Source organism: Colius striatus, chromosome 7, assembly GCF_028858725.1.
Source record: "Colius striatus isolate bColStr4 chromosome 7, bColStr4.1.hap1, whole genome shotgun sequence".
Lineage (NCBI taxonomy): Eukaryota > Metazoa > Chordata > Aves > Coliiformes > Coliidae > Colius > Colius striatus.
Window position 1 is genome coordinate 30,750,558 of NC_084765.1, and position 12,625 is coordinate 30,763,182.

A 12,625-nucleotide genomic window follows, 5' to 3' on the forward strand; every position below is an offset into this window, starting at 1 on the left:
ACTCCCTGGCCTTTGTTTCAGGTGGGACAGCCATGTAGTGGTATATGTGAAAGGAAATGGGAATGTAAAGAGTAGATTGCACTGAGGTGCAAGATGCAAATAGCACATTGCCTTCTCCATCAACAGTGTTGCTTTCCTCCATCCTGCAGCCCTCCTGGGGGTTTTGGATATGGGCTCTGCAGCTCCTGGGGCTCTGGCCTTGGGGGCTGGCTTCAGGGTGCTGGGTGGGAGGTGGCTGGAGGGATCCATCAGCTCCTGGGCGGGTTTCTCTTTGCAGACATGGCACTCGCTGCGCGGGGGAAGTGGCGGCAGCAGCCAACAACTCCTACTGCATCGTGGGCATCGCCTACAACGCCCGCATCGGAGGTGAGCCTGCTGCTGCCCCTGCCCCCTTGCCCTGCCCCAGCCCTCCCCAGCCACCACGTCCTCCCTGGCCTTACCAGTGGGCTCCCAGCATGGGTGGTGGGATGCTGTTCCACCCCAGTATTGCCAGGAGGATGTCTCCTTAGTGCCTCGGCTGCAGGGAGTCCTGTGGGGACTTAAGGGAGGATGGGGGATATGGGGTACTTCACATATTTGGGGCTGGAAATCTTGCAGCTTGGGCTGCATCCTTGGTGTGAAGATGCACATGGATTGAGGATGTGGTGGTCTGGCCCCAAAGCTGCTCTCAGGGTGGGGGTGAGGTCCGTCTGGAGGGTGGCTGCATTTGCTGGGGTCAGTGGTGCTGGTTTAGGTTCAGAGCTGCAAGTGCTGGTTTGTGAGGTGAATGTCTTCAGGTGAGCTGCTCAAAGGGGAGCCCCAAAATACCCTTGTGGGGAAAACACAAAGGAGGTGGGAGGGTGGAGTGGAGAGGACCTTTGTACAGTCCCTGAAATGACCCAAGGCACAGGAAGCAAAAGCATCTGTATCTCTGGATTGGATCCTGATGGTTCAGAGGCTAGCTTGAGCTGGGGCTGCTCTGGCTGGCCTGGGCTGGTACAGGGAGAGGGAAAGTGTCAGGGGGCAGTGTGATGTCCCAGCTGTGTGGCTCAGACCCAAAAGGTGGGTTTGGGGCTTAATTCCTCCTCAGCTTGTTCATCTTGGCCATGCAAGAAGTGGTGCAGGGTTGTGTCTGTAGGACAGCAGTGCCTGCAGGGAGTCCTGCTCCTGGCCAAGCCCTGTCAGCAGTTCCCTGTGCCAGGAAAAACCCCTGAGGGAAGAATTAACCCTGGGGGAGGGTGAATGGGGGAGAGACAGGGGCTGTAAAGGCTGCAGCACATCCCCCTTTTCCATCCCATCCTATCTCATTCCATCCCTTGTGTACCCTGAACATAGGATGGCTTCTTTGTTTTTCTTAGAGGCAAGAAGCCTCTAACAAGCATCTTTGAGCACAGCAGCAAAGCAAAGCAACCGCCTTGATGGGGTTTAAGGCAGCTTTGCTTCCTGCAGGATCAGGCTGTTGCTTTCATGATCCTTTTTAAGCCCATTTCTCCACAGCGGCCATAGTGATGAGCATTACTTGTCGGCTTTAAAATGACCTCTGGGTCTCATTTCAGTTTGCTTCCTTTAATGAATGCTTTGCCTTTGGGGGTGTGCTGGGGAGGTGTTGAACCATGTGAGGCAGCTGGCAGAGAGTAGAGGCCATGGGCTTCCCACAGCCTGAGCAGGCAAAGGGGGAAAATCAGATCTGTCTCTATATCAGATTTGGGATTGTGGAGGAAAATGTGCTGGAGCTGCAGTGAGGGTGATTCTTAGATGGATTACACAAATAAAGCAGCGATTAATGAGCACCACTTGTTGGGGAAGCACATTTGTCACACTCTGAGAGCCACCATCTCATTTCTCTGGCTGCTCTTCAGCGCTCTTGCGTTGCTTTTCACTTGCTCCGGGCAAAATCCATTGCTGCTCAAGAAACAAAAAGGGCTCTTGCCATTCCTCCTCCTCCTTTCCCCTCTCCTTGAACGCTCACTTCAGAGGCTGATATCTCTCCCTGTGTGGCAAAGAGCTGATTTATTCTGCAGCATCCTTCCTGCCCCTCTTAGTTAACTGAGGGGTTCCCACGTTGGGGAGGGATGGTCTTTGGGGTGATTTTGGGTAGGCTTTGGGCTGACTTTGAGCTAAACTGAGGTTGGCTTTGGGTTGACTTTGAGGTGTTTCTGAGGTGACTTTAGGCTCACTGAATGTACCCACATGTAGCAAGCACAACAAACCATCCCTTGGCTGCTGTGCCTCAGCTGAACGTGGCTCAGACACAGGGCTCAGCTTTTTCACTGCTCCTCCTCATATTTTCTTGTTAACATGACCAAGAGGAAGTTTTTGGGAACTGCTCTGCTCCCTGGTTTTATGTTTCTTAGCTTGTTCTTGGCTGGTAGGGGACAGTGTCTGAATGAGAGATTTGAGTTGACTGGTGTCCAGGGCACAGCTGCAGCTGGAATGACATCTGCCTGAATTTGTTTGCTTTAGGAAAAAGTACATGTGGAAGGGGAAATGCATTTTTTGTAAACAGGACTCTCCCTGGCTGGCAAAATACGATGCTGAATTTTCCAGCATCTCTTCTCCTGCAAGAGCTGTTTCTGGGTGGCACTTGGGGGTGCCCAGCACCCTCTGCCCACTGTGTGGAGGGGGAAATCAGTCAAGGAGAGGGCAATGGGGAGCGGTGGGGGCTGTAACCCTCCTGTTGCAGCAGTTAAAGGCTGGGGATGGGCAGCTCTCCTAGCCAGAGATGGTGGGCTCTGCCTGCAAACTGCTGCTGGCACTGCCAGCTGGAAGAGAGTGAGGTGGAAGTGTCATCCTGCCATGGGTTGGGGTCCTGGCTCTGCTTTTGGCTGTGCAAACATCAGTCTGAGGCTTCTCCTCTTCCTAGGCATTGCTGGTGTCACTTTGGCAGTGATGGGGTTGGGGGATGGTCACCATTATCCCCAGTTGTGGGGAGAGGCTTCATCTGCCTGTGCACTGGAAGCTAGGGGGTTGTCAATGATCCCACCAGCCAATCCCCACTGATGGAGGGGAAGCAAACTTTTAGCACCACCACCCCCTCCCTCCCATCACTTCCCATGAAGCCAGCAACACAGCAAAGTGTCCTAAAATAGCTCCCCAACATCCCAGCGCCGGGCTTGGGCTCGTCAGCGCGTGGTTGCCACGGGTTGAGGCTGTTCCTGAGCCGTGTGCTGTTAACAAAGCCCTTTGATTGCAATCCTCACACTTTCATCCAAGCCATTAAGCCCTAATGTCTGATGTTTTTGTGCTTTTAGGCATTCGTATGTTAGATGGCGATGTAACAGATGTTGTTGAAGCGAAGTCGCTTGGCATCAGACCCGATTACATTGACATTTACAGCGCGAGCTGGGGGCCAGATGATGATGGGAAGACAGTTGATGGACCTGGTCTATTGGCCAAACAGGCTTTTGAGCATGGCATTAAAAAGGTGTGGATCCCACAGCGCCCAGACGCGCTCACCCTCCTCCTCCTGCCCCACGGGGAACGCGGCTGGCTTGGGGTCCGGCGCAGGGACGGACGGCTCGGGCCTCCCCCCTCTAGTCCCTGAGGCCATGCCAAAGCTAGGGCTGGGCTGGGCTGGGGAGGGGGGACTGTGAATCATCTCTAATCTCTCCTAGTAGTGGCCGGCGTCCCTCAGAGCTGCGGTGGATTGTGCAGCTGAGGCCGGTGACGATGGCGCGGCCCTGTGGGACCCCTGGGCAGGGCCCCGGCAGAGCAGGCAGGCCCCAGGTTGAGTTGTGGGGCTCTGCCGGGCTGACAAACCCAAAACTGTTCTTAGGGGAGTGATTTTACACCTCAAAATATCCCTCACAAGTGCTGGAATGGAGGGAAGCAGCCGCCTCCCTGCCATCTCCATCCCTCCTTCACCCTCCCCAGGCCCTGTGGATCCTCTCCTGGTGGTCTCCATATTAAGCATTTCCCTGGTTTTCCACCCAGAATGAGGGGCTGTGTCATGGTGGGGGACACACCACAGGATCCATCTGCAGGGGCACAGGACAAGTTCAGCTTCCTGCCCCTGAAGTCCTGCAGTGAGGTTGCTCAGCTGACATGACACATGGTTGCCAGGTGTCCATCCCCCTCAGGACTGCGCTGGCCTTCCCCTGCCTCTCCTCTTTTCGGGTCCTTCTATAAACTGCCCAATATTGGCTAAAAGCACGAGGGAAAAGTCTTTCTTGGCAGCTCAGCAGGCCCTGTGGGTGTCACAATGGCTCGGGGCCCTGCTGCAGTGTCCCCCTGGGTGCTTGGATGAATTTGAGGTTGGGATCTTGCTGCCAGAAGCCCCAGACTGGGCTTTGAACCCCTCCCATGTCACTCCCTGCCTCCACTCCAGCCCCTGCTGCCCCTTCTCCCAGGGATGAAGGATGGCCATGGGCTGGGGTGATGCAGCCTCTTATCTAAAAATAGGGTGGGGTGGTTTTCCCACTGTTTCCCTTGATTTCCTGCCGGGGCCGTGAGCCTGAGCAATCCACTGAAGAGCTGGGGAGTTTGTGCTCTGTAAATACCGGGGAACAAGCTGCTTTTTAGACCTCACTTTACCACGTGGGAGCAAACAGGTGTCAGCAGGATACTTGCCCAGCACAGCCCCATCATTGGGGTGCTTGCTTCTGTCACTGACTTCATCCCCTCCTCTGCCACCCCTGTTTGCAGCACCCACTCTCCCACCTGCACAGCTCTTCGTTACGGACTTCTCCTTAAATAACGAGGTGGCAGATAGTTAGCCACCGCCTTTAGCCCAAGCAAACAGCTGTAACAGAGTTATAAATCCTTAAAATTGAGTTTTTAATGGAAACATTAACATAACCTTTATCTATTAGCAATAGGGCTGCTCTGGGGTAATTTATCATCTTGTTTCTCACTCCTCCAGCCACACTTTGTTAGTTCCTGAGCTAAGGAGGAGTTATTTAAGCTGGGCTCTCATGGAGTGAGACCCAGCCCCAGCAATGCTGTGGGAGATGCTGAGCTCATCATCCCCAGCCTGGGCCAGGAATGCTTTCGATGACGCCCAGGTTCAGGTTTTATAGCAGCCAGGAGCCACTTGTCAGGATGGCAATGGCTTAGGATGATGGCAAATGAAGAAGCTGAGTGTTTTGGGGTCTGCCTGTGGGAAGTTGCTTGTTTGAGAGCAAAGGGAAGATGTGGAGTTTTATTCCCAGCCTGAGGGAAGTGCAATACACAGCCAGCTCTTGCTGTCAGGTGTTAGATGTGCGTTGCTGTACTGTCACGTAAGTGCCTATTTGTGTCTGTGCAACCATGCTGGCTCCAACCCGCTGCCCAGGCATCCTGGGGATGTGGGTTTGGACCAGAACTCAGCAGCCTTTCTTGGGATTTGGGGTCAAGGGAGATCTGGGCTCCTGATCAATTGATCCCAGACAAAATCCTTACTACGTCTCCACGTGCTTTTGTCTGGTTGTGTGCAGCAGGGCTGCTCCTTGCAGAGGGGTTGGTGTCAGTGTTGGGCAGGCAGGTGGTCGCTGCCTGTGTGGAGCATGTGGGCCGGGAAGCTGCTGCCTCAGATCCAGGAAACCCTGGAAAACAGGAGCACTGATGGCAGCGGCAGGCTTGGTGCTGGCGAGCTGGGTTGAGTTCTCTGTGACACGGGGCAGGACGATAACTCCCATTGCAATTGCACTTCTCCTCGCAGAGTTCCAGACAGCTCTGTTAATCTTTGCTAGGGAAATACCCACCCAGTTTGGCTGGGAGGCAGCCCAGATAATGAAAACTTTCATAAAGTAAGGAAAGAACCTGACTTTAGCCTGTGTATCCAGAGGCAGGGTCAGCTCTGAGAGCCTCTGCCCCAGGAGGAGGGCGAGACGGGTAATAAACCATCTCCCTCCCCCCAGCACTGAAACCCCACAGTAAATCCCTCTGGAGCAAAGCTGCTTTATTGTTATTATTACTACTATTAGTATTTTTTTGTGGAGGAAGCTGCTGCAGAGCAGTGGGAGGGAGGTAAACACCAGATCTGCCTGGGCTCGTGTCGAAAGCTGGCTCGGGCAGAAGTAGCTGCAGGGAGAAGGGGCTGCTCTGCCAAGCCCTCCCCGGAGAGCCCTGCCTTACAGGGCAAGGAAGCCAACCAGCCACTCATTTCCTTCCTCAAACCCTCTCAAAATCCTCCCTTGGGTCACCAAAAATCCTCTCCTTGGGATCTCAGCACCTCCTTGGTGAAGCCCCACGGCGCTGGGTTGTTCCTGGGTGCCCTGGCAGTGGTTTGGATGGAGGAAGGGAGGGAGTGGGGCTCGCCCCCACGCTGTTGGGCTTTGTTTGGAGCTGCCAAGTGGGATTTTCCCCCCAGCTCTGGGGAGGTCTGGGCCACTGGCACATCCCTCCCTTCCCCCCAATCCCCCCTGGGCTGCTGCAGCTGTACCCACTGAGGACGGGCTCCATCAGATGTTTCTGCCAAGAGATGAGGAGGGAAGAGAAGGCCAGGACTAAAGAAACTTAACAAACACAAAAGGAACCTGAAAGGCTGAGGGAAGGTTTCTGAGGGTTTAGGGAGGGTTGTGGGGGGGCTTTGAGGGCTTGGGCTGAGGGTCAAGTGGGTTTTGGGGGTTTCCTGCTGATTCTGCCATGGAGCCTCATGTTGCACCTCAGATGTTTTCCTCCACAAGAGCCTGTGGAAGGTGCCAAAATCCGTGTTGCTGAGGCTGTCCTGTCCTCATGAGGAACCACTGACTGTAAATCTGGGGCCAGCCAACCCAAGGGGCCTGTTTCCAGGGACTGAGTGCTGGGCAGGTTGGGACCCTTCCTTCTACCATCACCAAGCTCTCTGCCCGGACCCCCAAAATCAGGCTTACTGACAGGAGGGCTGCCCCTAGTGCTCCCCACATCGAGATGGCCTCTCAGTCTGGACAAATACCTCCTCTCACCTCCCATTCCCTATCTCTGCCCACAGGGCCGCAGGGGTTTGGGATCCATCTTCGTCTGGGCGTCAGGGAACGGCGGCAGAGAGGGCGACTACTGCTCCTGTGATGGCTACACCAACAGCATCTACACCATCTCCATCAGCAGCACCACTGAGAATGGCTACAAGCCCTGGTACCTGGAGGAGTGTGCCTCCACCCTCGCCACCACCTACAGCAGTGGGGCCTTTTATGAGAGGAAAATAGTGAGTTTTACACCAACACCTGAGCGGGGCAGCATCGCCTGGGTGGTTTCTGGGTGGCTGGGTTGGATGATGGCTGGCGTGGAAGAGTCAGGCTTAGCCCTGGGATGGGTTTTCATAGAATCCTAGAATGGTGAGGGTTGGAAGGGCCTTGCAGAGCTCCTCCAGCCCAACCCCTGCTCAAGCAGGTTCCCCTCACTCAGGTCACACAGGAACGTGTCCAGGTGGGGTTGGAAACCTCCCGCGAAGGAGCCTCCACACCCTCCCTGGGCAGCCTGGGCCAGGGCTTTCTCACCTCAGCATCAAACAAGTTTTTCCTCATGTTGCAGTAGAACTTTTCATGTTCCACTTTGCTCATATTTGTCTGGTTTTTTTATGGTGGGGTCAAAATTGCTCTGGTCCTTTGGAAGAGCTCAGGGATGTGGAGGTTTCCCTGGTGAACGGGTAAAAAGGCTGGAGGTTTGCAAAAGTACCCAGGCAAATATTTACCCTCCTTCCCCCAAAATGCCTGCTCACTGCCCTGTGCTTATAAAAAAAGGGCTTTTGAGGATATATCACCTGAGATAGGCAAAAAAGAGGGAGGATGGAGATGTTTGGCAGGGATGTGGCAACACCAGATGGGGAGCTGAGAGTTTCTGGAGGTCAGCAATTGCCTGCAAGCACATGCACATGTGGACCAGTGTGGTTTTTCCCTGACACCCAGGCTATATTTGCCCTGTCTCAACAACTGCTGAGGTCTTGTCATAGCAAAGCGTTTCATTACCAACATCCCTGTGCATCATCCAAACCTCAGGCAGTAGAACATCACCCAGCAGCAGCACAGTGCCTTACCAGAGCTGAGAGGGAGATTTCCACCCAAATTAGTGTTTTGACAAAAAAAAAGGGGGTTTCTTTACAAGTCCATTTTTTTCCTTGTGTTCAGGAGTGATTTGTTTGGCTCCTAAAAGATTCATTTCCAGCCTGAAAACAGAATCAAAGTGCTATTTTCATAGCACTTGGGAGCGTTGCCAGAGCTGTCAGCACCAATCCAGTGCTGCTGGAGCATTGCTGTGCAAAAAAGCAGCTTCCAGGAGCACCCTGGGGAGAAAGTGGGTGGCTTGTGTGTCCCTCCTCTCCCCCAAATCACCAGATTAACCCCAAACCCAGAGCTTTTACAAATATAACTGATGGAGCATCTCTTTGCTCATCTCCTCTCTCTGAGATTTTGGTACCCAACCATCATGCTCTGTCCTGAAATGAAAAAGCTGGAAATGGCTTTCCTCCCCCCCCCTCTCATGGAAGTGGAAATTCTTTCCTGACACCAAGAGCTGGAGCTTTTGAGGAGAGTGTTTCCTATGGCCCAGCTCAGCGTGCAGCCCTGGGTGCATACCCATACCAGCTCTGGCCCACTCATACTGCTCCATCCCCACCTTTTCCTCCAACTCGTCCACAGCTAAATTGACAGGTTCCCCCCCCAGCTGCTTAATAGTTTTTGCACCTTTGAGCAAGGGGAGGGGGAGAGGGGACCTTATCAATGCTGAGAAATACCTAAAGGGCAGATGGCAAGAGGATGGGGCCAGTCTGCGTTCTGTGGGTGCCCAGTGATGGGACAAGGTGTAACTGGCACAAGCTGGAACAGAAAAAGTTCCACTGGAACATGAGGAAAAACGTGTTTGGTGCTGAGGTGAGGAAGCCCTGGCCCAGGCTGCCCAGGGAGGGTGTGGAGGCTCCTTCTCGGGAGGTTTCCAACCCCACCTGGACACGTTCCTGTGCCCCCTGAGTGAGGGGAACCTGCTTTAGCAGGGGGCTGGGCTGGAGGAGCTCTGCAGGGCTCTCCCAACCCCCACCATTCTATGACTCTGAAAACATAAGCAGGGAGGGGTCTTCTCATATGCCAGATGGTCTACAGACCACTTTGGGGGGCTCAGAGTACCCTGATGGTGTGGGAGCCATGCCAGGCGTTGGATCCCTGCAGGCTCTGCTCCCTGCTGGCACCATCTCAGGCAAACGCAGAGTGGGTGCCCCATGGGGCAGCACCAGCAGCAGGAGCATCTCCAGGACTGCAGCTCCTGTCTCCACAGGTCACCACAGACCTCCGGCACCGCTGCACTGACGGCCACACCGGCACCTCCGTGTCTGCCCCCATGGTCGCAGGCATCATCGCTTTGGCTTTGGAGGCCAAGTAAGTTTAACCTCACTGCCAGCTTGCAAAGAGGAATATGTTTCTAAATTTAGTACCTGGCAATTAAAAAAGGTGTCTGGGTTTTTTTTACGCCCCTCTGGAGCAACTTGAAATGGGGCAAAGTTACTCTAAACGGCTCCTTTTTGGCAAGGTTTGAGAGAGTGTTGTTTTGCATCTAATCTTCCTGCAGGTGTTTTATTGAGCTAATTCTTCCCTTGTTGCCATCTGTTGAAAAGTTGGGGTTGGTGAGATAAGTCAGGCTTCTCGTTTGGTGCAGTGAAACCACTGACAGCTGGTTCCAGCAGGAGTTTCTGTAAATAGTTCCTGGGAAAACAGATAGCCAGAAAGCATCGTGGAGGATGGGAGATGTCTGCAGGAGGGATGGATGGCTTTCAGGCAGTGGTTCATTTCTGGTGGGAAAGCACTACTTTTTGCATCATGTCAAAAACCCACATAACATGAGTGGCAGGGACATGCTCCTTGGTTCAAATGAGCTGCTTTTGGCCTCTTCTCCCCATCCTGGTCCAATGCTGGTCTCATCCCAGTCCCATCATGGACCCCAGCTCAGGAACAGCCCCACAGGGGACTAGGCTCACCGCTTAGATATCCCCATGTTGCTTCATGAAGCATTTTCTCATGAGCTTCTCGTTATTATTAATTATTAGGGGTTGCACTAGATGATCTCTAGAGGGTGCCCTCCAACCCCCACTGTTCTATGATGCTTCTATTATTATTGCTAATTGTTAGTGTTGTTGTCATAATTGAGTGGGAATAAAACTAAGGCTGAGAATAAGCCTCAGGACGGCATTGCACTTGCATCCAGGGATGGAGATCATGTGTTGGCTCTAATCCTTCTCCTCTGGTTTAATCACAGTGTTCAGGTCTGTTCCTGGAGATGCCATTTTCATTACAAATATATTAAGGACTTTAGATGTTATGTTCGAATTGTTTAGCTGAGGCATAAAACGCCACATTAAGTACCAGAGCTTGGTGCTCAGACACTTCATTGTGACAAGAAGGAATAAATTGCATTTCTTTTATTAAATGTTGCTTGAGAGTGATGTAAATCCCAGCTCGAGGTGCTGATCATCCAGCTGGAAGAAAAGAGGGGAGAGTTGTTTAGCAGTATCCCTGGGCTGAGGTCTTGGGGAGGGCTCAAAAGTACACAGCACTCAGTGTCCAGCACCTTGAACATACAAACCTCATACAAACCCAGCCTAGAGTGGGTTTTGGAAACACTTTGGTCTCTATTTTTCTGTTAAATGAGCAACCCAGGGTTTTTTTTCCCCAGTGATTTTTGCTGTTATTCCTATAAAAGGAAGCTTTGCTCAGCAGTGTGTGAGCTTCCAAGCCCAGTACCCTGCTTGAGGATGTGCTGAGGATGTTCCTCATCTCCTACAAGAAAACAGGGTAACACCTTCCTGATTTGCTCCACTTATACCTCAGAGCATGAGAGCTAAATATCCTTGGTCTGGAGTAAATCCTGCAATCCCTGTGGGCATGTATCATCCTTCCCTGGGCCACTCCCCTCTGCTGAGTGAGGGCCAACCTCCAAGCAGGGCCTCAGCATTTCATCCATCAGTTCATGCTCTTTTGGAGCAAGGAGGAGATTTTTGGGGGGATTTTTTTTTTCTTAACTCACTCAATGGGAGTCCCTGCTGCTGCTGGGAAGACTGGGAGCAGCAAAGCCATCCCATGAGCTCCATGTTGTTGCAGCCCCCTGCTCACCTGGAGGGACGTCCAACATCTGCTGGTCAAAACCTCACGGCCGGTGCACCTGCGAGCAGCTGACTGGAAGACCAACGGTGCAGGGCATAAAGGTGAGGGGCAGCATGGGCAAAATGGGCCCAAAAGGGAAAATAAGAGTCCCCAGAGCTTCACCTGTGGGAATGTCCGTGCTGGATGTCTGTCTTGGGTGCTCCTGGGCTGTTGAGCAGAGGGATGAGAGGGCAGTAGTTGGTGGGGTGAGATGCTTGGGAGCTTTGATGGTGGAGGTTTGGGAGCTCTGCTTGGTAGAGGCTCTCCTGGGCTGCAGCATTTCAACTCCTTTCAGGGGGCTGCTCCTGGGAATTGTTTTTCCATGGTGCCAGCATGGTTTGGGGGTGTAACTCAGGCAGGATGATGAGCCCCATGTGTGTGAAGTGCCTTGTATCCAACAGGATCCTCCCTGATGGGTGGAGGATGCTCCACCAAGCTCTGAGGAGGAGCTGCTGGTCCCTGCCTGGAAGGCTGAGGGTTTCTGAGTCTTCTCTCTTTCCAGTTAGCCATCTATATGGCTTTGGTCTGGTGGATGCAGATGCTATTGTGGTGGAAGCCAAGAAGTGGAAGGCAGTCCCTCCCCAGCACGTCTGCGTGGGAAGCCTGGACAGGGTGCCCAAGTGAGTGTCGTGGAGTCAGGGGACTCTCCTGGGACTGCTTGGAAGGAGCTTTGGTGGAGCTGGCTCTTGCAGTGCAAAGACTCAGCTGCTGTCCTGGTATTTGGAAAGGGAAATTAGGAGTCAGGGTGGTACTGAGGCAAGCTCATGTGTAGGTGAGGTGATGTTCATGGATTTTTTTGTGGTCAGAGGGACCTGCACTGTTGCCCTGAGGTCTCTTTACTGACCCCAAAGTGCCCACCCAGGCTCTGTGGCTGTGGCTCAGCTTGGTGGAGGTCCCACAGGGGCTCTCCAGGACTAGCTCTTACAAGGAGTGATCTTTTTTAGCCCTTCCCATACTTGTGCTCCCCAGGCAGGTGATCAGCAGGGAATTTTTGAGGACTGACAATGAGAGACCAAAACCAACTTGCCCACTGGGGTCCTATATGAGAGTGATGAGTTGGGCTCTCCTCCCTCTTCCACCAAACACTTTGTCTTGATGGAAGACACCAAAAACTGGTGCTTTGTTGCAAGGGTTCCCAAATTCCCACTGCCTGGGGTTGCTTCGAATTGGGTTTCAGGTTCAAAGCAGCTGAATTTCACACCTCACCGTTGGTAGGTCTGTCCCTGCTAGGTTAAAGAGTGGCATCAGGCATCTGACCAAAGGGACTGTCCTGGTTTGCCACTGCTTGGCTGTAGAGCAAGTCGAGCTGTTCATCAGAAAATCAGTTTATTTGGAAAGGCTTGTGCATGCAAAGCAGGAATGAATTTGGAGCCAAGTGTGTTCATGAAACTATTTATCTGATACAGACACTAATTACCACCCAAAGAGGAGCCTTGCACTGGTAATTATAATAAAGCAGCGTCCTTGCAGCCCATAAGGCATAGATCTTAGAGGCACTTCAAACCCATCTTGTTACCATCAGGCAATTCAGCAAATTCCCCCTGCTAGGACACTGTGTTGCAATGGAAGATTAGATCCTTTTTGCTGTGAAGCAGGAGGAGACCAGCAGTGTGCCCAGATGGGCAAGG

General features: G+C 52.9%; 1 protein-coding gene across 4 annotated transcripts in view; it reads left to right on the forward strand.

Moving 5' to 3' along the window:
- PCSK6 (proprotein convertase subtilisin/kexin type 6) overlaps positions 1-12,625 on the forward strand; it is a 47,919-nt gene that overhangs the window by 23,487 nt on the left and 11,807 nt on the right. For all 4 annotated transcript variants that reach the window (XM_061999085.1, XM_061999086.1, XM_061999087.1 and 1 more), the window contains 6 exons: positions 278-366; positions 3,231-3,403; positions 6,869-7,081; positions 9,139-9,239; positions 10,956-11,059; positions 11,500-11,617. In XM_061999085.1, the coding sequence (XP_061855069.1) occupies positions 278-366; positions 3,231-3,403; positions 6,869-7,081; positions 9,139-9,239; positions 10,956-11,059; positions 11,500-11,617 (798 nt within the window). The remainder of the gene's footprint in view (positions 1-277; positions 367-3,230; positions 3,404-6,868; positions 7,082-9,138; positions 9,240-10,955; positions 11,060-11,499; positions 11,618-12,625) is intronic.